At 38.9% G+C, this 27,272-nt stretch overlaps 1 protein-coding gene across 2 annotated transcripts in view; it reads right to left on the reverse strand.

Annotated features, from left to right (window-relative positions):
- Positions 1-27,272, reverse strand: part of MYLK (myosin light chain kinase) — a 190,201-nt gene that overhangs the window by 66,755 nt on the left and 96,174 nt on the right. For both annotated transcript variants that reach the window (XM_079311011.1, XM_079311012.1), the window contains 5 exons: positions 15,036-15,173; positions 14,185-14,382; positions 12,751-12,997; positions 5,164-5,244; positions 3,915-4,804 (listed from right to left, as the gene is read on the reverse strand). In XM_079311011.1, the coding sequence (XP_079167137.1) occupies positions 3,915-4,804; positions 5,164-5,244; positions 12,751-12,997; positions 14,185-14,382; positions 15,036-15,173 (1,554 nt within the window). The remainder of the gene's footprint in view (positions 1-3,914; positions 4,805-5,163; positions 5,245-12,750; positions 12,998-14,184; positions 14,383-15,035; positions 15,174-27,272) is intronic.

Genomic DNA, 27,272 nt, shown 5'->3' on the forward strand with positions numbered 1-27,272 from the left:
CATTAATAAAATTGTACCATGTCAGAAAAATAATGCAAGAGCTCACTTCATCATAAATCATGCCAATCAACCAAGAGAGTACTATTTGGGGAGCTGTAAAAAGGAATGGAAGAACAAGTGTACTGATGTTCATGATCTCAAAGGGAACATAGCTGAAATGTAAAATGGAAGGAACATGACATGATATCAGCTATTGTGATTGTGACATTCAAGACAATGCTGCCCAGATTCTGACTTCTACCTAAACTTAACCCTGGAATAATAGAATACATTGCAAGCCCTAGATTAACTACCAGAAATTGGCACAAATGCTTTATAAAATATGCCTGAAGTTAAAGGTCATTTTCGGAGCAGGATTTAGCTTTTCTTTTGGCAAAGGCTTTACCAGTCAGAGACTATGCTGATGCTGGTGTTTGTACACAGCCTTCTCCAATGGCACAGAAGCAGGGATAACACTCTCCCTTCTCCTGCACTCCAATGGTTAAACTGCCTTGGGTGGGCAATTTAGTGTCAGTCAGGCTCTGCAAGCACAGAGGAGACTTGTGAACAGGGCTGTTTCTAACTGGTAAAGGGCCTCACTATCAACTAGGACAAATATGCCAAGGAAACCTATTTTCAGTGAGAGACTACATAGTTTTTAGATAGTTTACTGTCCTGTGAACTTGTTACACACAAGTATACTTCTAAGTTTGACCTTCCTAGCCAAATATATCAGTATTTAATCACATGAAGCTGAATTTTATGTATTTATCTTCACAATATATTTGGCACCAGGAGATGAGCAAACTTCAGTCTCTTTTTGCCTTTTTTTTTTCTCTCTTTTGGGAATAACAGAGAGGAATAATTCAATTTCCAAAACACATAGTATTCTGGGAGTTTATGCATTATTTACACTGACCAGTTTATGGGACAGTATTCCATGTTAAGATGGGCTAGTAGTATGACTAAGAAGCTGATGGACATGCATTACTCTAGATAGGGAATTTTCCAGTATCCAACTCATCAAGAACATGTAAGTTATTGCGAAATACCTCTGCTGAATCTGAAAAAATTCCCCATGGTCACCACCAAACATCACAACAGAATAAAAGCAGCTGGTGAAATGGCTAAGAGCAGACCTAGTCTATCCTCTTCCATAGTGGATTTTTTTTGCTGAAAGCACGGAACAGCAAGGTCATACCAAAGAAATAAAAAATGGTTTTGCAAGATCTAAACCCACTAAGGTGGACTAGGTCTGTTTGCTCTGAATTCCTCTTCTTCCCCACAGACTCAGTCTTCTTTCAGGTCAGGATTACTCTGGGGCATTACCTCCTGGGCCCATTAAATGCTGCTCCAAGCTTTGACAAAGGCACTGCTGCTTCAGTGCACCTGTGACTGTTGCATTTTCAGTGTTTGGGGCAAAGGATGCAAACTGGGACTTGCCTTGGGCCTGCTGTGTACTGCTTCCAGTGTTATTGTGCTCTCTGTGTTTAAAGCTGTTCCAAACACATCTATGAGACTAATCCATACAGTTTCTCTATTGAACAGTATTTCCTGATACTGAATGATTTTGCTATTTTCAGTCCTAGTCTGTTATTCCAGGTATGCCTTCTCCTCTCTGGATTCCCACAAGTATGTATGTGTTCCTAATTAGGGAAAAAGAAAAAACTGAATCTCTACGAAATCTGGAACTTACTTAAAGTATCATGCATGCCTAGTTAGTTACTTAACAGTTGGCATGAAAGAATCTTACAGTGAGAGAGCAGAAACACATTCTTCTCCAAGAGCCAAAGCTAGCAGGTACTGTCAGGAAAAAAACAAAATTGACCATCATGCAATGCACCCTCTCAGTGTACCAGAGGGTCAGAGGGTATGTAATAAGGTTTAAAAAAAATTAGTTGTAATCCTCATTCCTTGTCTTTCCATTAAAGGACAAAACTTACAGCCCTGTGTAATATTTCTTTCAAAGATCCTCTGCAAATATGTGCAGAAGAAAGCCTGACTTTAAGGTACTGATAACACTGACTACTAAGCATGATTCAAGAGTAACAGTGCAGGTACAGTGGAAAATAAGGGCAGTGTCTTCACCCCCTGCAAGAAGCTGTCCTGGAACAGTGGATTCCTGATGCAGGAGTCACCTTTGATCCTGACCTCAAAGGAAAGCACTGTTAATGCATGACACCCTGGAGTGCTGTGACCAGGAGTGTCACCCAGCCCAGACAAACTGGATGGGAGAAGCCTCATGCCCTGCCTAGACAGGTAGCAGAGCATTTCTGGACATCAGGATCACTTCACTGTAAACAGCTACCCTTGTTTTGCAGCTCCACAGTATCATTTTATAGAGTGAATAAGAGTTGGGGCATTATAATAGTCAATTACTCAGATTATTTCAGTGAAGAAAACAGCTTTCTGCAGCACTGTAACACTAAAGTTCAGAACTTTAGGAGGCTCCATCATAGCTCAGAAGCTTTGGTACAGAGGTGCTGTCTCTCTGATTACTTTGACAGGAGTCACAGAACTTTGGGATGCATAACTTCTTTTTCATTCTGAGCAACTCCAAGAAAAGCCCTGAAATCTTGCTTCCACATAAGGCTAGCTAAACTGACTGATTCTGCCAGTCCTTTTTCTATGAATGGCATTTCCACCAGCCAATGTTTTCTCATGTACATGGCACTTATTCTATACAGTCCCCTTGAGTGAAAATCAACATGTACTCACAAAAAAACCCAGCAACATCATGCTACTTCAGACCAAAGCCATACACAATGCACCTGCTACTATTTGCCTTTCTCCATCTACTTACTTTGGTATCTCCTCAATCCACCTCTCAAGTACCCCAAGCCTCTCTGAATATAATGCTATTTCTGACTGCATCCACTTCAGGAGAATGTTACTCTGCTTGGAACAGTGCACAAGGACTCACTGGTTGTGCTGAACTGTTCTGCATATTAATTTGGTTCTCATTTGCTAACACTAAAAATAGTCTGGATTAAATGAAGGAAGATTCAAAAGTGAGAGTGTAGATCCCTGTATCAAGCCATAATTCTCACAGGGAACATGAACTTTTATGCTACGATGTGCCAGAGGGTATTATTCTCCAGATAATTCCCTCAATGTTTTATGGAACACATATGAAGTAAAAAAGGGCTTTTTTTTTGTGCTATCATTTGTCCTTCCTTCCTATTTGTGTCCCAAGGAAAATATATTTTGTCTAAATACTTGCATGCAAAAAACAGTCTAGTGGGTTTGATCATCCAAAATGTGAAATATAAAGGAATCACGCAGTTTGAAAACAATAAGTTTTCCCACTAGGGACTTCTACCAAATTCTGTACAATTTTGAAATTAGTTAAAAGCCTCCAAGCCAGTGGAGTTCAAATATTTCAGTGCTTGTAATGGAAACAAAAGCACCTGTGGTGGGGCATTAAACGCACTGGAAATCTGTTCTCAAGTCTCATCTTAACTTGCAGTTGCAGTAATTTCTTTCTATGACACAACCCCACTTTGTTTCTGTGTTTCTTATTGCAATAAAAAGCCTGAAATATTAAACATACAGAAGAATTCAATTAGAATGTGTAAACCAGCAATAATATTATAATGTTTTCAAGGTTCTAAATCCTTAAAGTTCAGTTTAAATAAGCATCATGTACCAGCTTCTTAAACAGCATTAGCAATGTAAACAGCATTTAAAAATGCAAGAAGTTCAACTTTATAAAATTTACATCTGCAGGCTGTTAGAGGGGAATCTGCAAGAAACGTCAAACAATACTGTTCCTTGTGTACACCACTGAAATAACAAGAAAGCTGCATCTGGAAACAGTTACTGGCACAGGACTTAAATAAATATTGCATTACCTTTAATGAACTAAATATTATTAATCAAGAGCCAGATATAACAGTGTGCCATCCAGTTGGCTTGTAATGCAATTAATTTACCTTCTTGGGAGATGACAATAGACTTTGATGATTTGATGGCTTTGCTGTCTAGAGTCCAGGTGACAGCTGCAGGGGGATCAGAGGAAATCCGACATTGTAAGACCAATTTTTCACCATCAGCTACTTGAGCATCCTGAAGCTTCTCTGTAAAGGAGGGTGCTGTTCCTTTGCTTGCTGGTGGTTTGCTTGCTGGTGCTTTGTTTTCAGGTTTTTTCCCAATTATTCCACCATCCACCACTGCACACCCATGTTCACAGTTTCTGTCATTCTTCTCCTCTTTTTTCACTGCTGGTTTGGCAACAGGGGCTTGAGAATTGGGGGTTGCATTCTGGGCTTCAGAGTTGGCACGAGCATTTGGTGCAGGGGTGCCAGCGCTGCCATTCTCCGCAGGTGGCTTTTTCTTGGCGCCCAGCACAGACCTGAAATCTGTAACTGCAGGTTTAGGAGGTGGTGCCTTCTCTGGCAATGGGGTTTTTGGGGTGCCCTTCTTGGCCAGCACAGAGCGGAAGTCCACCTGCTGGGGAGCATGGACTTTCCTCTCCTCCTCTGACAAGGTCTTGGGTTTGACCTGCCGCTGCAGGTTTGCTCGGAAGTCCATTTGCTCGGCTGGGATTTCTTTCAGTTCCTCCTCAGAAAAACTTTTGGTGCTGACTTTCTTGCCTAAAATATCACGGAAATCAAGTTGTTCAGCTTCCTGCTGCCTCAGGCTCTCCTCTGTGTGCTCCCGAGTTTCCACTCGTCTCTTCAGCACGCCTCGGACGTCTTCCTGCTCCTCCTCAGCTACTCTGGTTACACTGCTGTTCCTTTTGAAGCCACTTGTTCTACCAAATGTTAGTTTACCATGGTCTCCACCATCTCTTTGCTCTCCAGAGCTGGCTGATTCCCTCCCACTATGATCCGAAAAAGAAAAGAAAGAGAGAGCCAGGAAAGGGGCTGGTTTAAAAATGTCAGGGAACAATCTCAGAGCAGGAACAAAATGTGTTTATAGAAGGGGAGGTTGATTAGAGGAGCATACTCCATTAGTTTATTGCATCAATGATGACTTCAGGAGCCATATAAGGGCACAAACAAAAAAGATCTTCTCTACTCTGGCTTGGTACAATGTGCTTAGCTTGTATGATGAAAACAATTTGTTAGGTCACATTTGGGGATTAGGTTGAACAGCAGCCAGCCTGGGTCTGTAAGGGCAGGGAATTAACGGAGCAAAAAATAGAACCCACCCATGCAAGTCCCTGGGAAAAATACTCACTCTCTGAGCATTTCTGCTGTGGAAGCTGAACTCTCCCGCAGCATCAGAGACACCTGGCAGCTGCATTCTCCAACTTGGTTCCTGAAATATGTAAGTGAAATCAGAAAAACAGGGGTTTCTTCCTCTGAGCTAAGTGATTGTGTATTGCACTAAAGCAGCTCAAACCCAGTGTGGCATTCCCCTTTTCTTTGCCCAGCATTGTGGGAATTGACTGAGTGGATTTGGTCCCCTTGTATTTGGAGCCAAGCTATCTCAGCTTTTACTGATTTGTTGCTATCTGCACTGGGAACAACATACTCCCTGAGCAAAAATCAAAGCAATTTACAGAATGAAGCAGCTGCAAACAAACAAGCTAAAGGAAAATAAATAAAAAAAGCTGGAAAATCAAGACAGAGGAAAGGGCTATTTTGCAAAGCTGAAAATCTTTCCAACTCTGCCTACTGTTTATTTATTCAAACTGAAGCTCTTAAGTTTTCTAATGTTAAGATATTAAAAACAGGGTCTCATTTCCTTCCCTCCCCTCTGGCCCAACCAATCAGCAAAACCCATCTACATGGATTGCTCCAGCCTGTACATGTTTATATTAAAAAAACATAAAAGTGTCACCATATATGGTGCTGAGTACTTATTCTTCCTTTTGCAGAGGAATACCACGGATGCCTTCTGGAAAGGGCTCCCATTAAAGAATTCATTTAAAGTGCTCCCCGCTCCCCTGCAGCTCCCTCCCTCCCACAGATATATATCATTCTTCCAGCCCCAAACAGCTCTTCTCTGCTTAACACAGGAGATGCCAAAAGCAAACTTTAACTCCTCCAGGGCAGCAGTTGTGTAATTATTGCCACCACTCCCCTGACTGCTATTAAAAACCCAGACTTGAATTGATTAAGGATTAGAGATATCTTTGATTAGTGAAAACACTTCTGTCCTTCCCAGCTTAGGTATAAGCTTGTAAATGGACTAGAATGTCATGGATTATTTATCTTTTCTGAATAAAAATAATTTTTGCTACTGAAAACATTTCCTGAGCAAAACACATGTGTTGGAGGGGAAGAAGGCATGAGAGGCAGGTTTTCCCAGCTGTGTTCTGCTTTGAACTTGCTAGATAAGAGCACCTTCAAGTCCACTTAGCCCTGAAGTTTAAAACATGGATGCAGGACTACTAGCTTGCCATAAATATATTGTCTGGCTTGGTTTTTAAATAGAGCATGGAAATACTTTCCTAGATATGGTACTGTTTGGGTGAAAAAACCCCCTGTAATGTCACCCTTTAATAACCTGCAGTGAAAGCAAGATGATTAACACAGATCACAGAATCACTGTTTCAGAACAAAGCTTTGTCTTTATAAGAGCAATTAGTGCCATCATCTTCTCAGACAGTCCCTTGACTTCTATTGCTTCAGAAAAAGAAACAGGATCAGCCTAATATGAAAACTACAAAGAAATTGGTAGATTTGATCAAACTATCTGGATTGCAAAGTAAAGGCCCTGCTGATAGAAACATATCTTATCTGACTCTAAGACCACTAACAACAAGAAACCAGAAAAATGCTTTTAACACTTTTATATCACATAAGTCAGAATATGTACTCTAAAAACTGCTATTGAAGGCAATCCATGAGGAAGCACTGAAAACCACAGGCCTTGTTTCCTTCAATACAAAAAAGTAGATGACATCTGAGTACAAAACAGAAACTGTCCAAAGGGCAGGAGAGGATCCAAGTCAATGCAGAGAGTATTTAACTCAGCCCTGCACTGGAGACCTGCCATTATTACTTACTTTTATGTGTGGCCTCCAATTGGAAGCAAGAGAAATAGAAAGAAGGCAAGACAGATGGAAAGAAAAATAAAAAGAATAGCACGTCACCTCCTCCCAACATACTGATTGGCATACAATTATGGCAGGGTAGCAACATTGCTGAAAATCTGTTACTTTCATATAATGCATTTCAAACTGGCCCCTTTTGCCACTATCGGAATCATGAGTTTTTTTCTTGGTTTCTCCAAAGCTTTTAAGGAAAGCAGACCCACTCTGGAACTGCTCAATCACTGGTGAAGCAGGGCTTGAAGAGGCTGTTGGTTTGACTGAAGAGTCCTCCTGTTCAGGACCTTAAACCAATCCCAAGCTGACAAAGGACAAGCCATGCATGCTGGAGTATAGACAACTTGCAGAGAACATTAAACGCTGAGGCGCCCCTGCTCAGCTTTTGTCATTACTGTTTGGCAAAAATATTTGTCCACAAGAATTGTGTCACCAGTAGGAGAGGCTGAAGAAGCAGAGACAGCACTGTCCCAGGAGAGGGATTCAGGGATACTGAATGTGATCCTGACCACTGTGAAGAATGGCAGCATTTCTGCAGGACCCATTTCTGCACGGCATCTTTCCCTCTGCAAATTCTTTGCATAAGTGAAGAAGCAAATAAGGCAGGCAGAGTAAATCCTTCTAAAGTAAGCTATTTTTCACAGGGTTTGGAAAATAAAGGAGGGGGTAAGAAAGTAGGAGAGCATTTTGTTCTTTCTATTTTTAAAACCTTGGGAAGCACTTACAAATTATGGCAACAGTGGGACATACAAGTACCTAGATGGAAAAATGATTCACAAGGTAGTTTTTTGATCTTAATTATGATTTCTGATTCAAGAGAATGGCTAAAAAACAGACTACTGGATAAAAACCTTGAGTCTGTGCCTGTTCAAAAGTGTAGCCTTCCCAGGGTAAGGCCTGCTCCCACTGAAATGAAAATTATGATTTTATAAGCAGGGAGAACATATTTTTGTCTTCTGAATCTAGTAGCAGAGTCTAAAAAGGTGAAGCTAAAAACACTGACCCACCTTGGAGATCACAGGATGGAAAAAGAGAAACAAGACAAGAAAAATAAGAAGCATTGGGTTATTTAGATACCAATTTCAGTCAAGAACCATTCCAGAACCTTGGTAAATATTTTTTACATTTATGCCATTTCAGAATCTAGGCGAGGGGCAGTTAGAAGAAAGAGAGCCTTGCAGTACATGGGCACATCTTCAAGTCTTCCATGTCTCTGCTGTTTGGAATCTTGGCAATAACAATATTCCTTGTGCAGCCTGAGGTTCTGTGTGTTGGCATTTTATCAACAAAACCTTAGACACAGACAGATCTTCGTGCCTCTGTTATTGTGGAATTATGATAGACATGGATAAAACCTATGCTTAGTAGCTTTGCTATGAAGAAGTGCCTGGAAGTGTTGACTTTTCAGGACTATTCTGTAGAATGCTCATGCACAGGATTTATCTTTAAAATGTCAAGGAATATTAATGAAAAAGCCCACCAAAAACAAATAAAACCCCAGCTGCAAAGCCTGAAGCAATTTTAAAAATAGCCCTGTGTCCTATTGTGGGATCAGTTTTCCCTGGAATGGCTTTTATGTTCAAAATATCTTGAAATACTAGTTTCTTGGCAGAATCTACTCAAATATTTTCACTGAACCTTAGATGAGACTTATTGTCTGCATGTCCCTAGGAAGCACTCCCTGGAGAAGCAAGAAAAAAAGCAGTTGTAATTATACTGGGGGGACATACTGAAATTTCCTACCAACCTCCCAAATATGAAATAAATACTGCAGAGTAAATGACACTTTTTCAAGAATGAACTGAAAGGGGCAAAGAAGTTGATCCCTACTTATAGCTGGTGCTTCAGTGCAGGTAACTGCAAATCCTCATAAGGAGATTTTGCAATTTTTTTGTGAATTAAATGGAGAAATAGTCCAGACTCCACGAAGCTTTAGCCCCAAAGAAAGCAACTAATCTACTGGATCACAACTCTAGATGGCATAAAGCAGAACAGCTCTGCTGGCTTCAAGAGGATGCACTGATTTACCTCACTTGAGAGTTTTGCCAAAAGCTTTTTAGACCTGAAAGAACAATAATTGCATTTGCATTTTACAGCACTAAGTGGGAGACTGGAACAAGAAAGAGTAATGGTTTTCTTCTCTAAAAATAGACAATGTGTTGATAGGAGAGAACAAGGTTTACAAACTGAATTTATGGAAAGACAGAGCTATATTTACTGTTTAACTTAATGAAATGTTATCTTAGGTGTTTGTGTGCTTTTTATATAATCTGAATTGCAGAGTATTTGAGGTACAACTGATTTATAAAATAAATGTTTTCCCCTGATTTTAAACAGATTATCAAAATGTCTAAATCAATACTAATCAACACTAGCCAAACTTGTATGGAAGATGGAGTGGAAGTGAAGAAAAACAATGTGTGAGAAGACAAAGGTTAACAAAGCAGATGATTTGTTTAAGTAACTGCAGAATGATTTTAGAGGTCTCCCATGTTTACTGTATTGCCATAAAGGTTTTGCTCAACAATCACTGTCCAGTTCTCACAGGTTTGTGATGTATACACTGAGTGAAAAAATATGGAAAAGTCAGATTGGGATAACGGGATACCAGTGACTGGCAGCACTGGAAGGATGCCAAGGACAGGAGGGGAAATAGATATCTTTGTTTTTATGAGTAAGGAAAGGGATTTTTATTTTCCATTTTATGCATTTTGCAGGCTGTAAAATGTCCAAATTTCAATAGATGAACTGCTCAAGTGGGTAAATTTCTTCTTTTAATATTCATGCAACACTACTCTTCTGAGCCTGACACATAACAGGCTCAATGGAACATTATTAGGACAATTAAAATGAAAAATGCAGCTGTACAGGAATCATAGTCCTACGTAGATTTAAAAAATAGACCAGGAGGGGCTACATTGACTCCTCTACTGAAAGCCAGACTTAGCAGTCTACTAAATAGTAAAGGGCAAAGCAAAGATGTATTCTAAATAATGCTGAGGGATGGTAAGACAGAAAGCCATGGATGGATCACACCAGGACCACACTGGGCTCCACAGCCTTGTCACTGTGACTAATGGAGAAAGAACCAGCAAGAGTCAAGCAGATCTTTTGTTAAACCCACATTTTTAAAACCAGAGTTTTAATTTGTGAGAAACCAACACAAAAGGAGAATTGTGAAGGTATTAGGACAGAATTTAGAACTTAAGAATAATGAAGAAGAAAATTGGAAAATAATTAACACTAGTAGGAAACTATGCCCAGACTAAATTACGAGAGTTGGAGAAGGAGTGACTCCCTAAGAGCAGCTATGCAACCTGCTTCTAAAATTAATATGTGAAAAGGAGCTGCACATTTTATTTGAAATTAAAATGATTATGTTTAAAAATAGCCTACTGTCAACTCTGTGAACTCTTTATTGAATTGACTTATGTTTTCTCAGTTATTCCATGTTTTTTAATGGACTTTGTAGTTTTTGAAAGACACAAAATACAGCTCTCTTCCTCCTAGTTACTTTAAAAAATGTTTCTGAATATATAAACAATTCTCATTAACAATTCTCATTAAACAAGTCTCATTAACATTCTCTCAATATATAAACAATTCTTATTTCTGAATATATAAACAATTCTCATTTACAAATGACAGCAGGATAAAATGAGGTATCAGCATTCCCTTTGCTCTAATTGCAGCACAGCATTACTCATAATGAATTAGAAAAAGCCAACATGAATACACTGATCTTTGTGGGATCTCTATTTATTTCTGCAGTGTAGCATGTAATCTGCTGTGCTGTTTTCTAGCTACAACTTTACCTTTTCCTCCTTCTGCCCTAAAAATTCCTCTTATCTACTAATTATATGAAATAATTTAATTTCTAGCTGTACATTCCAGAGTGATGATAATGTCAGACTTCCACAATGAAAAAAGGGCTCCAGTGCTGAATTTGGCATGAGTGATCACCAACTACACCTGATCAATACGATTGTCTTCCTACAAAACCCTCCACAAAGCTCTCTTGGCTCCCCTTTGTCCTTTTTCATTCTTCCACCCCTGAAGTTTTGCTGGAATACCTCATTCTCTTTTCAGTTCAAGTGAAACCACCAGCATGTCATAAGAGAAGATGCTCATGCCCAGGGCACACACACTGAAGTGTGGAAATGTACCAGCAGAAGCAGCAATTCTCACAGTTTCTGCTCTCTCCTCTCAAGGTTGGTGACCTGAATGAAATTGAGCTGGCATTTCTAATCCTGCCAGAGGTATTGAGTGTTAGAAACACCCCTGATCCCCAAAGGAAAAGAAATGCAAGGATTTCTGTAGACATGACCTGCTCAAATGAGCATTATGAATGCCTCAGATCACCTGGCCCAATTGCAAAAAAGTCAGTGCTGAAATGAGCCAGTTCACCCCTTATTGCAGACCACAAAGGGCCTAAATCTACTGAAGAGCTGATTTGCAAGAAGGTCATAGCACATGTGGCTCTACCTACATTAATACTATTAATGAGACTTGAAATTAAGTGTAGAAAAATTTCATTATAGGAAATCTTTATATTCAACTGTTATAATTTTCTAAAACACCCTTTTTTAGTGAAAAGTGAGTGCCTCATTTGACTTTAAATACTAAAATATACCAAAGCTAGTTTGTGTCTGCCTGTGATAGTCTATGTAAACACCTTCCAGCCAGGAGGCATCTACATAGTGACACTTGGGCCACACTGGTTGGAAGAAAAACTATAATTATAAAAAATAATCAAACTCATTGTTTGCAAGCTAAATTGGTTGGATTTATTAAGATATTCCCCCCTCCTTTTATTAATATATGACTAATTTATTTGCAAGTAGGCAAAGGACAATTCAGACTAGTGCATCTGGACTAAAATGTTAGAGTGTGGAGCAAACCAAATAATTTTTTTCCAGTGTAATGGACTCAAATGTCCACGATGATGAAGTAATTTTAATAAAGAAAGGCACAAACACCAGGCAAATAAAGTAACTACATCTATGCACAGTAAATAGCATGGAATGATAACATCACTTTAAGGTTTTACAATATGTTTTCTACAATCATATAGCTCATATGTAATCTTTACTGTTGGAGGTGGAAAGTGCTGTGGCACTTTCTACAAGGAAAAAAGCCAGAAAATCCCACTCTTCATTTAAAGGACAGTTGTTCTACTAGAATAAAATAAAATAAAATTCAAAAAACTCTTCCAGATTTTGTAGGAATGAGATGTTCAAAGCATCAAGGTGCCTCATTTCAAAGATACATCAGCAAAAGGACTCTACAAACTTTCATAAAAGATTCAGACATTTCAAACATGGCCAGGAAACACTTTTTCCCCTTAAAGATATGGATCTTGTGTAACAGCCCTCCCTAGATAGGTTGTTCCAATGGGAAGAGGCATCCTTACAAATAGTTAGACAGATGCCAAACATGATAAACAATAGCTCCAGAATTCAGGAATTGATTGTGGTTTTCCTTGCTAGAAATTGCTTTTCATATTGCTGCCACAAAGCTTTGTTTTACAGGATCTCAAGCAGAAAACATACTGCTTTGTTCTTTTTTTTTTACTCTTCTTGTGTTTCCTCTTTTGGAGTTTTATTTGTTCTTTTCTATCCCTCAGAAATATTCTTTTCCTTTAGTATCCTAATGTTTCACTTGAATAGGATGGAACTCCTGTCTTCTTCAAATGGGAATTTTTAACTTGAGGGCAAATATAAGTAATTGGTCAAAGGGAACAACCTTCTTTTTCACAGCAAACATACCTGAGCTGAATTTCATATTGCCCTGCATGACGAGACTGCACATTCCTCAAGACCAGTGTGAAGATGTCTTCATTTTGCAGGATTTCATAGGCTGTTCCTGGCATTATTTCTTTCCCATCCTTAAACCAGTGGACAGTGGGGAAAGGATCTCCAGCAATGGCACAGGATATCAGGACATTTTGCCCAGGAGCTGCTGTCACTGATCTTGGTTTGCTAATGAACCAGGGCTGAATACCATCCTGAGGTTCTGCAGTTTACAAACACAGTTTACATATCAGAAAAAAATGCCAAGCTTGAATGTCACCACTAAGCTAATTAATTTCAGGGAAAGCAATCACAGGAAAGGAAAGTTATTTTGAACATGCAGGGTATAAATTTTTAATCTGAGAATAAGTCAGACTTTAATTTTGGAAGTAACTTGTGTTCGTACTAAAATTAATCATTTACTTGACACTTTACTGGCTCAATCCAAGCTTATATTAAGAGCAAAACAAAGGGACTTTAAAGCTGCCCTAAAAGGAATCTTGGAGATTTGTCCTTAGAGAATAGGGATAGGAATAGCTTTAAAGGCAAGTAACTGTACTATGACTGCTGTGCAGTTGAGAGCTCATGCAATAAATCATCATTAACAATTGCATAAAATTGCATTTAATATAGAAGACTAACCCCAAGGCTGGATCTCAGGGGGGATTAGAGGAGAGAGGAAGGTCTGGATTCAGAGCAGACAGTGACAACAGACTAAACAGCTCTCTCAAACATTGCAGATAAGATATTCTACTTTAAAAATTATAAAAGTCTCACAGTGATTTCCACTAATCCTCAGTAGTGGCTAGGAAGAAATGTCAATATTCAGTAATACCAAAAGAAGTCACTGTCACAAAAGTAGTGTTTGGCTAGTCACAGGAATTTTGTTGGTACTTGAATGTTTGCTGTGGGATTAACATCATGTGAGGAGATTCAAAGCCAGATTTTTTGCAGCTAGTTCTCAGATTGCAGAAATAGTATCTTCCTTACCTGCTACCACTGCAAAGCTAATATTAAAGCCAGGATACATAGCTCTTAGAAAGCTTTTTCAAATACTAAGGACTTCAATTAGAGACAAAAACATATTAAAAGGTTTACTTTAATCCATAGTTCAGTAAGCCTGATAGTTACAATCTGAAGCTGCATTTAGTAGAAGTTTTGCACTGTCCCTAGAAATAGGACTCAGGAATGCATTTTTGAAATAGTAACATAATGTTCCAGAGTGAAAAGATTTTTTTTAAAGCTGCTTCTGCTCAGTATCCTTTTTAATTCAGATGCAGAGACTGAGAACTTGAGTGTCCTTCACAACAAACCTTATAAACACTCATGTATTTTAAATAGATATTCTTCCAGCACATTAGAATAATAATTTTCTTTGACCATTTTATAAGGTGAAGAGGAACTTTATACCTTGAACTGTCAATGTAGCCTGTGTTTGACTTTCTCCTACTTCATTCCAGGCTTCACAGGTATATTTGCCTGTGTCTTCAGGAAACACCTCCTGGATGTACAGACTGTACTCATTGCCTTTCTTCTCAAAGTGGAAATCTTCTGTCTCCTGGATTTCTTTCCCATTATGCAGCCAGATAATTTCAGGAGATGGATTAGCTAAAAAAAAAAGCAAGCAACAAAAATCTGAGGCACACACAAAACCCCACCATATATCAATTAAGAAAAGGAACAAGTTTGGTTGGGTTTGTTTTTGGCACCTGATTCTGCAAATTCATTTTCAAAACATTCAGGAATTTCTATTATTAACTCTGTCAGTGCTGTGTAATGTGAAATAGTCTTTCTTATTATGATTAAAATACAAATGAGTAAGGCAAGCATATATGCAACAGAGAAGGAGAATGAGTTCACAAAGACAGTTATTAAAAGTTTCTGATACCAAAGTTCATACCAGGACTGCTCTTTCTGCAGCACTAATTTTACCCCAGCTGACAGGAACTCAAATTTTGTTTGGTTCACAACAAAAGCTATTACAAGCTCACTTCAACAAGAGGACCTTATATCTTATACCTTAAACTCATATCTTTATATCATTCCAATTAAGAAACACTTCCACAGGTCTGAAGACATTAACAATGGACAATGTTCAGTCACTCTGAAGATCACATTAGACCAACCTAGCTTTTAAAAAACTGCTTCCTAGAAATATTATTTCCAAATGCAAAGGCACCTGCTAAAGATATGGAAAAAAGACCACACACTTTGCAGCAGGATTTAATTTTTTTATGTAATACTGTTCTATAGCTACACACCTGATACCTCCACAGTCATTATCACTTGACTTCCATCCATTACTCTGAGGTCAGTAAGGCCTTTAAGGAAGACGGGTGCAAAAGTCTTGTTTAACTTTGCAGCCTGTGCACTCTCTGCCTTCTTGCTGCTCTTCTTTTCTGTGAAGTCAAAATAAGAACAAAAGGGGTCTCTTACTGGAATTGACATGACAAACTTTAACTAACCTTAGTATCAATGTGATTTTGAGACAGTGGTTTTGTTTCAGCTCTCAGAAGGCAAAAAAACCATCTAATGTAGCTGTTTTACCTTGCCAGAAGAACAAAGATAAGAAAGAGGAAAGGAACTGTTCTCCTTCTGAGGACCCTCTTAAAGCATTGCTAATAAATATCAGAGAGTATCACTGAGAAATTATGCTCATTTTTCCCCAAGTACACATGCTCAGGTGAAAAAGAAAAAAAAAAAAGCAGAGCAACCCAAAAACTTCTAAACAAAAATTCAATGCCTGCAATCACTGCTAAATTAATCTGAAAACCCACTGCAGTACAAGATTTGTGACTCTGTAAGAAATTAGAAACTATTTGGATTGTTAGGTGGTCAATATCCAATAGGTTTGAATTCACCACACTCCTCTCTTGTACTTCACTTCTGCAATTGATTGATGATGGGAAAGACTGAAACCAGAGGTTATCAATATATGTCACGAAACACTCTGTTCGATTAGGGCTTTTAAATTTTTTCTTTTGAGGCTGTGCAACCAAATGCTGAGGGAATTTGGAATTAAATAATTCACTCTTAAGTCTATCTGTATATGTTTCCAGTAGCCACAGCCATTCAGAGGCTGTGAAACAAGACCATTTAACTGTGATCTATGTGGTACACTAGACCAGGAAGTCTACTCCTGCTCTAAAAACCTGAGCAAAGACACTTCTCAAACCCAAGCAGTGATCCTGACCAAATGTAAAAAGTCATAAATATTTATTGGTCCCTTGGATACACTTTTGTTTGGTTTAGCTTGTGTTCAGACCTCTTACGTCTTGCCTTTAAAATTCCAACCCTACATTCTATCCACATGTGAAAATATTTTTATTTTGTTTATCCCTACCTTCAACATTGTCAAAGGAAAATCAAACACATCCAAAATACTATTACAGTAACAGAAAGTGCCAGGCTGGAGCAAAACTACAATTCATAAAATTAGTGATTAGAGAAAAAAGACAGGAACTCACGGAGAAAGCCCACTGAACCTCCTGGAGGTAAAAAGTTAAATTTGTACGAGGGTGATTTGAGCTCAACATAAATTTGGAAGCAGCCTGGAAGGGAAGTTTTTCCTCTTCTCTAGCAAAGCTTTTTCTAGCCAAAATCTTGTCTCACTGACTGATGGTGCAGATCTTTTCTTGGCACTGAGCAAAGAGACATTGATGCAGGTGAGAATGGAAATATGGGACCTAAGTGAGACCCATTTGATTAATGTTATGGAAGCATGACTCTGAAGGGCCTGATAACACCATCAGATCACACTGATCAGTCTTAGGGCTTCCCACAGCACCTGCTTGGAAGTGACTACAGAAAATAGCTAAATAGTGACTGTGCAGAAAACAGCCAAAAAGTTGGTGAAACTCATCTACAGCAACAAACTTATGGTTCACTGTAGCCCTCTGTTTTGCAATGTTCACTCAGAGAAACAGCTTCAAACAAGAGCTGTACTAAGCAATATCAGCACCTGCTCCTTCACTGCTCTAATGCCTTGCAGGTAGTTCTTTTGTCCCTCAAAGTGAAACTTTGTCTCACAAAATGTGGGGGAAAGAAGAAATCCACATAATGGAAAAAAGGAGCTAAAGAAAACAAAGAAAGGAAGAAAATGAAAAAAAACCCAATAAAAACTTGGACAAACAGGAAAGAGGCATAGGAAAAAAAAAAAAGAATGGAAAGTATGCTTAAAAAAAGTTCTTGTTATACATTTTACTGAAATAACTGATAACACTGCAAATCCAGAAGACAGATATACAAGAAGAGGAAAGCAGGGAAAGGAAAGGAAAAGCAGAGGTGTGGCTCTAGACCATCAAAGAAACAGATCTCAGAAAAGTTCAAGCCTTCAGAGAAGAACAGGTCACAAAAAAAAGACAGAACCAACTCCCATGAAATTTATCAGTCACCAGGGATCAAATTTGCTCATAGTGGTTCTAGCAGCAATTCCTCCACACCCTGGTACAAACAGCTTTACACACTATGGATGGAGCACTCCACATCCCTCACCACTGGCTCTTTGCTCTGTTGGATTCACATGCCTTCTACATGCCGTCTAAATAAATGGAATTTTATAATCAAGGAAGACAATACAATATAACAGCCTCAGCTTATTAAAATGAAATGTGTGAGCAACTACAGAAGAAGCAGATCAGGATCATTTCCCATAAGGAATTTTTCAGCAATGCTAACTCCTCCAAAACATGTGCTGCAGACATAAAAGATTCATGTACTGGAATAAAACCACCTTCTTGCACAGAGCTGCATAAACATTACATTGAAGCAAGCAAATAATTCACAGTAATTGCATATATGAATCACAAACCCAAAAAATTTAGGCCTCAATTTTTTAAGTCATCTCAGGCAGATGTATCCTATGGTAGTGAAGAGACCCACTGGTATGAGGGACATCAAGATTTACTGGGGGTTCAGGCATCTCCTCCAAAAAGAGTAAGCTGTAGGATTGAAAGGATGAGAAGCAACTTGCCATTGCTGCTGATCAGCACTCGTTGTAAGGGAAACTGTCAAACTCAAATGAAGGGGGCCAGAACCTGTCTCACCACTGCACAAATCTTAAAAAATAATAGTGCTTACACTAAATTTAAGCACCACATAGGTTTATGCAGACTTCCTGGATGAAGACCAGTGAAGTTCTGTGCTTAAACAGAAACTTAGGATGGCAAGTATCAAAAAATAGAAGTCTGTGGTATGTGAGTAGTAGAAAACTTTAAAGAATAGAGTTTGAGTAAAAGAAATGTTACTGGAGAGACTAAAGAGCTATTTCATTGAGGGGAATGAATGTAGTCATGCAGAAGAGAATTAAGATGGATCATTAAATCTCAAATACTGAAAACTCAAGGCTTAGTCCTGGGAGAGAAAAGAAAAGCAGCTTTCTGAAATCATTCCTATCCTTGTGAATGTTCCATATAAAAATGCAGATACACTTTGATTTAGTCCTTGAAGTTCAGTCCTTTAGTCCCTGAAGAACCTGATTTCTCAGTTCCTGTTGTAAGGCAGGCGTAAAAACATCTCCCTATGTATTGCTGGTGTTCTTTGGAGGACAAAGAAGTGAAGACATTTCTTTACCAACAGATAAAAAAAATCTGTTGCACATAAGAGCTCAAAAATTAGAAGCTATCATGGCTAAAGCAACCAGTGCTCTTTCACAAATGTGCGTCATCAAGGAAACAGCAAATATATGGCTAATAAGTCTGACTTCATGGTAACTTAAACAGGCTTTCTTCAAAACACAAGCTTTCCCCCATACTCTAAAAATATATATTTTTAAAGGGGATCTCTAATCTTATGCTACTGTTGTTTAGAAGTGTATGTTAATCAGCAGCATTTTGTATTATATTTAATCAGAATATCACAAAAATAATCAAATATTTCTTGATATAGCAACAACAATTAAAAAGACTTTAGTTCTAGCCCATAACTGCTATTTCATTAAGATATCATAGGAGCTCATTTAATGTAATTTTTCATCTTTTACTTTAAATTTGACGTTATGGACTTCTAGACTTAGAAAAAATTAAAATTATCTACTGACAACTTTCATTTCTCACAAAGGTTTTACACAGGACAACACAGTCCATTTTAATTCTGTCATTTAGTATGAAATCATTGCATTTTCTCAGAAGGGACTGGTACAATCATGCAGAGGCCAAATTACAAAGCCTGAATGTTAAGTATTTTCAAATTCTTCTGAAGCTTGTAAATGCTTTTAGTTGTTTATTTATGATAGCACTATGCAGTGACTCAGTGTTTGTCTGATGATTGCTTTAACATTTCACAATTTTAAGATGAAATAGCAGTACTCTACATATAATACACCTAAGGGCTCCTTCAATTTTAGCCTTACAGGTTGTTTGGAAAAACAGTAATAAAATTTATTTTGGAATGAAAAGGTGGGATGCTGATCATTCAAGATCAAGCAAATAACTCCTGTTCCTATTTATATTGAAAAGAGATGGTGTGAATTTACTTCCTTTTGAAAACACCTGGCTTTATTTTGACAGTAAAATATTTAAAGGAAAACCACACACAAAAAACCAGAAACTGTTTGCAAAAGGGTGGCTTCAAAAAGTTCAACAACCACAGAAGTTCACATTCCCTGGCCACCCTAGGTCTGTGCTAGTTTCATACAGCAGGAACAAAATCCATGACTTGTACCAGTAAAATAGTAGAGAAGCAGATATGAAAACTGGACGCAAATAAGCAAACTTCATGGAAAATCCTGGCCAGGATTAGGGCTTGCTTTCCCTCATTCCTACAAAGTGCCTTTGACATAACAGACATAAACTCTGCTGGGGTTCAAAATCCATATGCTCTCAGGGAGAGCTGACTTCAGAGCCCAAAGCAGGACAGAAGGAAAGGAGGAAGGCAGAGGTAAAACTCCCAGCTGAGACACTGCAAGACACTGTGCTTCTGGCTGAAACTTCCTCTTTCATAACACTGCAGGGTATTTCTGCTGCCAAACTATGGACAATAAAAGCACGGCACATCTGGCACCAGAAAGGAAATCTGGAACCTAAGGAAAATTTTGTTTGACATTAGCATAAGGGCATGACTTCATTATGTATCTATGCATCCTCCAGCTTATTCAACTGGATGTGCAAAAAGAGGAGATCTGATCTCTGTCTATCATGTTAATGCTCTCTAATCGCCTATAGCCATTTAATAGCTCCCTCATCACTCTTAATTCTTATTGCTCTCACATAGGGATAGGCTCATCTCTAAGAATGAAAACAAAGAATGTAAGAGTCAACATACACTTACTAAAAATTTCTCTGTCAGTTAGTTTTTCCTGTCCCTTTCCCTTCCTCAATCAGCTTCTGCTGGTGCACTTAATTCCCATTCCTCCCCAGTCATGCCAAGGCAGTTCATGGGGGACATCAGAGAGCCCTACCTGCTGCTCCCATAGATGGGCTTGATAAAACACAGGTACATTTCAAAGACTTCTTTCCAGACCTTGCATCTAGTTTACTTTATTGTAGCTTACAAAAGCTGCCACAATTTCATAACCACAGCTGTTGGCTTCATGCAGAACAAATAATTTAAGATAATATGCAAGAGGGCTATGATTTTCTCAAAGGCTCTTACAAAGAACAATTTTTGCACAGAGCTGAAGTCTGGCACAATGTGTAAGCCTAGCTTAGCCTAGCCCTTCTGGTGGGCAGTGATCTCTCTGTCATTCCAACAGGTTTTGATAAGGTTTTACACAGGGTAATAGATTTAAAAGTCCACCAACATGATCCCACTTAAAAGTTTCCTGTTTTTTGCCTTTCCTCAGGCTTTAATATGCATGAATGTTGGGAAACAGTAAGTAATAAGATTCACATCTCAGTGGGAAACATAGCCTGGGAGACCAGAAATAGTGAGCAAAGCGTGTAAATGGTACTTTATATACCAACATATATTTTCTACAAAACAAAAGGAATATAGGCCTTTCCCACCACATTCCCTTACCCCTGAGGGTTAATTTTTATTATAAAGACACTCTAATAAGCACTTAGATCTATGTTCTAAAAAGACACTTACTGCATTAAATCCATGGTGATTAAGGAGAATTTAAACTCTTTCAATTTCTTAGGAAAAATAAAAATTCTCAGCATATTTGGATGGCAATGAGAAAAGATATATTACCTTTGATGTAAAACTGTTCATATTAATCTCTTATTCTGTGTTCCAATATTTGTGTAATCAATAGTAAGATAATCTATCTACAGTGACTATATCAAAACTTAGATTATTTATTAACCTGTATTAGTAGAAATTTAAGGTGATAAAAATGCTTTCCTTTTATTTTAATTTTCTCAATCCAGGTTTTAGATACTCTTTACATAAATTTAACCTCTGCAAATCTGAAGATTGGAAGTTATTGCAAGAGGAGTTTGAATGTTAGCTGTGGGTCTAAACCAAAATAAACTTGAATTTTTTAAAACCTTGACCCGGCTCAGGACTCAGAGCTTGAGCATGTTTTTTAATTTGTAAACAAATTTATATTGATAGGCAATGGTGTGATATTGAGTTGAAGGTCCATATCTAACAGAAAAGGGGAAAATTCATGTTGCACTGAACAGTTAACCTAGTACAAGTCAATTGCACAATACACTGTTTAACTGCAATTATGCAACCAACTATTTATATTGTAAGGTAAAAGACATGGATAAATCTATATCCTTGGAGAGAAGGAAAAAGAGAATTAATAATTGCACTGTGCCATTCCCTTTCCCAGATTTGCTGCTGAAACTAAAGAAGAATATCCACATGAGGATGTAAACTTCAAGAAGGTTTCCAAAGACTAGACCTGGGTTTTACCTGGTCTGTAATCAAACCAGTTACCATTTTATGGATATCATCTAGTCTAGGAAATTTTCTTGTGCATTTGCCTACCCTGATGTACTGAAGGCATTTTCACGTGAGCTGCAGAATGCTGACATCTCCTGTTGAAATATCAGGACTTCAGCATGCTGAGCAGTGCACAGAATCACATAATAATTGAGTTTGGAAGGAACTCCTGGAGATTGGCCTTTCCAGCCCCTGGCTCAGGCTGGGTCAGCTGCAGCACTGCATTTACACACAGCTCCAGTGCAGCTACTCAGCAGCCAAGGCCAGGGTACCAGCTGGTCACAAGTCAAGGACATAAGAGTTTGCTGCCTTGTGTTCAGAACACTGCAAAAACTCGCAGTGTTTAGTCTTACAAGAGGTTTAATTATACTGGAGGGATCTGTTTGCCAGCACTATGAGGTTGGCTGCCAGCTAATGCCTGGTCCGAGCCGTGCGGAAGGGCTGCCTCAGCAACATTTACCATTTATGGTGTTTAAATATCACTCTGCCTCACAGGCTAATAACTCAACTGAGCTGAGGACAATGCTTAACTCAAAAAGCTCTGCGTGAGCAGGCTCAGAGAGAGAAGCACCAGATTCCACTAAAACCTCTCAAAACAAGATTCAAGTTCACACAAAGATCTCAAACTTGAAAAAAGTTTCACATCCTCAAATGTTTTTGGTGTAAACAAATCCAGCCATTATGAAATCTTAAGCTAACATGCTATCAACTGCAAAGTTAAGAGATTTTATAGGGTAGAAAATGGCTATGAAGACACACATTTGTCTTTATGTAAAGTGTCTTTGCCTCAGACTCGGGCATAACATTTTCTGTGAGTTTTTTGAAAATTCAAAACTTGATTTATAATGGCATAAAAAAGTATCAGACTTTTATGTTCCTGAGACATCTAGGAACATTTCTGCTTTATTAAAGATCTCAGGTTAGTATGCCATTTTGCCAGCTTAGGTCATGAGAACTAGGTGTTCAATGACCTGGCAGTGTTATTTATGCATTTACCTCCCATCATTTTTTTTTTTGCAGTTATAATTTGTTTTTTGTAAAGAGAAGGTAAGATTTAAGAGCTGGGACAATTTATAATCTGTATGGTGCCCTTGCACCAGGTTAGGTTAACAGAAAAACTGTTAACCTAAGACTGACAATGCCCTAAACCTGTGCCAGTCAGGGTGGTTGGGAATATGCAAAGGAGACCAAGTTTCACTTTATCTTGTCTGGAAATCTTTATTTTACTCTGGGCTAGGCTTCCAGCCCTATCCTGCAGCTCCATATATACTCCTTCTTTCCAGAGTCTCTACTCTGTATGGGATACCTCCAGGTCAGCATTTTAACCTCTTTTGCCAACTCAGTTTGTTCTGCAAACAGAGTTATTTCAGTGGAACACTGGAACATGCTCCCCAGGGAGGTTGTCACAGCACCAAGCCTGTCTGAGTTAAAGAGCCATTTGGACAAGGCTCTCAGGCACATGGTGAGATTCTTGTGGTGTCCTGTGCAGGGCCAGGAGCTGGGCTCAGTGATCCTCATGGGTCCCTTCCAACTCAGTATATTCTGTGATTCTGTGGGACTGAGATGGCACCCCAGAAATCTCATTATCAAAAGGCTGCACTAGTAAGAATCATGATGTGGATGAAAGTCAGAATAGAATATACTATTTCAGCTGGATGGGGTCTACAAGGATTATCTAGTCCAGTTGTTCTAGTCCAGAGCAGACCAGAAGTTTAAGCACTTTAGGAAGCCTGTTCCAGTGTTTGACCACCCTCTCAATAGATGATTCCTAATGTCCAGCCACAACTTCTCCCGGCACAGCTTCCAACCATCCCATGAGTCTTATTGTTTGATTTCAGAAAGAAAACTGCACCTCCCTAACTCCCTCTCTGCTTCCCCTCCTCAGGAGAACCTGCATAAAGAGTGTAGGGGTCAGATACAAAATAGATGTCTGGGTTCACAGCAGATCACTCTGCAGTCAGCAGACTGAATTCCTCCCTGACAGTCTCACTGGAAGCTTCTGCAGCCAAAGTGGTGTTTGCTTTTGCCTTCAGAACTGTCTTATTAATGACTTACCCTGTTGGCAAGTTATTTACATCAAGTAATTGCTCTTTTGTCACAGCCACAGGCAGCAACTCCATGGAAGGCCTGAGAGCCTGTACACCTACCAAATACATTTATAAGGCAGCTCAGCTGGCTCACTGCTAACAAATTCCCCAGCATTAGATACCAGTTGGACATGGGGAACTTCAGAAAAGGTGCTTCATATATGCTAGATCAAGCCAGGTCAGCTCCACAGTGAAAATATGCATTCTACTGAGGCAGGATTTCACCTCCACATCTATAGTCTCCACTTCTGTGTGACTGCCCAGGTAGATTTTAATTTAATTGCAAGGAGTCATGATGTATAGATATAGCAGTTCCATTAGAAAAAGCTGGGCTGTGCATGAGCTGAAATGCAATGGAAGCACAGTAAGAACAGGCAACCACATAAAGCACATGTGTCGCTGAAGATACCACTGATCTAAAGAGTTACAGCCCCTTCAGCCTTCCCCTTCTCTGGCAAATCCACACTGGCAACAAAATTAGTTACCCTGTAGTAATATTAAAACAGTTCAGCTCCTCTCTTGGGTGAGCAATCAAAAGGATACTGTACTAAGAATGCTGTTAGGGAATCCCTCAAAGACAAATAAGACTCAGATAGAGAGAGATAAGAAATCAAATTTGAAGTTAGACTAATATAAAGTGGAAAAAAAGAGAAAAAATACAACATTGTATTTCTGGGTATAAGCTGGTGTATTCTAAAGCAAGACCTGTTTGGCACTTAAATCCATAAAAGATAAGGTAGCTCTAGTATGGCATTGCTTGTGGTCAGTTTCCCCTTCTTGGGTAATTAATATTAGAAATATCTTGAACCAAGACATTACCCTCTAAAAAAAGGTCAGTGTATGTAGCCCAACAGTCAAGCCTTCATTAAAATGAAGCTGCAGAGAAGCACTTCCAGTAGCACACAGCTATACAAGGCTCCTCCCTTCTGTTCTGTTCCTCTGCTGCAAAGGAATAGTAGATGCTTCCCTTGGGCAACTTCTGGAGAGTTTTAAAAATTGAGCTAATCTTGTGAGGTAGTTTGATGGCTATTACCTAATACACATTAGCTGCTTTTGAAAACATTCTTTGGGGTAATATCATGCCCCTGCTTTCAAAGTTACACAGGCATATATTCAGTGAACAGGTTTTATATTTTGATGACTTCCAATTTTCAGCTGAAAATTAGAACATTATAGAATTTGGCAATCTGAACTGGGAAAGTTTGCCTTTTGACCAATGCAGGGCTGTTCCCTACTATTATAATAGTAGATGATTATTATAATAATAATCTGTTTTCTGTCATTCTGGTACATAATAATTTAATGCTCACAGTATTTGAGCATTAGTATGCACATAGTATGTGTCACAGATAAGTGTATGGGTAAGGCTTTTTCTTTTCATTGTCTTTTTTTTTTTTTTTTTTTTTTCTGTCAGCATCTCATCTTTTAAATTCCTTTATAAGAAATGTTAATGCAATTTCTGACATTTAAATTTTTCTTATTCTGCAAGCACTCATCCCTCATTTTCATCCAAATTTGGTTCCCCTTTTCCTGAAAAATTATTTATAATAAGAAACTGTCTTTAGACTGCATTTTTTTATATTGATGGCACATGTTCCATCATTAAGAGCTTTCACACATTTTGCTTTTGCCCTTCAGTTTTGGTTTCTAGCTGGCATTCTGTTCCACATTGGTCCTGAGGTCCTGCAAGAAGGCAATTAAAAAAAACCAACACAACTCCAAACTTAGAAGTGTTATAGCTATTGATGAACAGAATGCTGGACTGAGATCTTTGGGGCACTTTGGAACAGAGTTTTTTTGATGCTCATGACAGTTTACCAATGACTTTTCAATACAGCAACAAAAGCCCCCTCCCTTTCACTTAGTGCTCTGAAACCAATTCTTACACGGACAAGTGGTCCTGCCCAGCTTCTGCTCTGGAATGCCTTTTGGACATTTAATAGGGCTAGACTGGCATATTTGTAAAGTCATCTATAGTCGTTTATGTTATGCTTGAAATAAAGTAAAATGCTTTCAAATAAGCAGTGACTTTGCAAAGTTGTCACAAACATTTCATCACTGTTGGCAAGTAAGACACTGTTCTTCGCTTACCTTCAGCTGAAATATGGATCTCAGACAGAGCTGTGGCCTCTCCATTAAATCTTCAAAGAGAGGCTGCTTATTGTAGTGATAACCTTCTTTAAACGATTAATGTCTAAGAAGGGTCATTCTGAGACAGAAAGAAAAACAGCCCACATCCTGAAGAGAGCATCTCTCATGACTGAAGGAAAATATTCCTACCTGAAAGGTTTTCTTCCACCTGGTTATATTTTATGGTCCCACTCACACCAGATGGAAGAGTGACAGGAACAAAACAAACTGTTTTTTCAGAAAGCATCTCCCTTTGCTGCTCTGATAAACTGGTTACAGCAGGGACTGTGTCAGGCTTTCAGGTGGCTCTAATCTGCTCGCCCAGTGATCAATGAATGACTACAGTAATCGGCTTGGAAGGGCTACAGGCTTCCCAACATAGACACTTATGCTGGGGAGGCTGCACTGGGCAAAAAAGCATGAACAGAAAGTGGTGGGGGAGCAAGGGGAACAGATGTGAGTCCAGGCAAATGAACTGCTGTCAGGGAAAGACAAATGAGGTCAAGAGCCAATAAGCAGGAGCACTGTCTGCTGAATAGTGCTTGCTTACAAAGAGTATTAGGCCTGTACTAAAAAAGAAAGAAACAAACATAAAAGCAGCAGTGTGCAGAAAACAAGCATCAGCAAAATGTGTGGCTGCAAAGCATTAGAACCCACAGAAGCACAGTGGCTGCCCTGCTGACCTGCTGCTGTCACTGCCCACACCTCATGTGCTCCATCTTATAAACAGCCAGTGATGCTGCTGCCTGGTGCAAGGAGGCTGCAGAAATCTCAAGGAGTGTGCAGTGGGTCAGGGATTTTTTTTGTCATTTACTGCAGAACTGCAAGACAGAGGACATCCTCCTAGGAGCCACAGCAAGTGCTCTTGCTTGATACCATACCTAGAGAAAGCTGAACCAGGCATCCACCTACCCTCTGACATGCAGAATCTGTCTGTAAAATAAGAGAAATTTCCCACGTGGATGTGATTTGGCACAACAGAGCACACACTCTTCCCACTCCCTCTGCAGTCCATAATTCTGTGTGACACACTCAGGTATTGGTGTGAATTCAGGTAATTAAATATCCCTTTGACACATTTTTTCTACAGGTGGATCTGACCTACAACTCCTTGTCAGTGACTACCCAAGTGACAGACAGCCACATGTCAGAAGGCTTATCTCAGGAATGAGGCAGACCTGAACTGCCACCATTCCTGGGAGCTGGCCTTACCTTCCAACTATACCAGTTATTCCCTCCATCTGTCTTGCTTTTATAGTCTGATTGTCACAACCTCAGCAAAGCAGTAACACCAATTCACTGCACATGTACATCCAGAGCCAAACAACTTTTCCTCACCTCAGTTTCCTATTAATAAAAAACCTTATTAAAATATTCAACCAACCTGATAAAAGTGATTAATAAATTCATAATAAATAGCTTCATAATGTATTCATAGCCTGA

Source organism: Erithacus rubecula (assembly GCF_903797595.1).
Source record: "Erithacus rubecula genome assembly, chromosome: 8".
NCBI lineage: Eukaryota > Metazoa > Chordata > Aves > Passeriformes > Muscicapidae > Erithacus > Erithacus rubecula.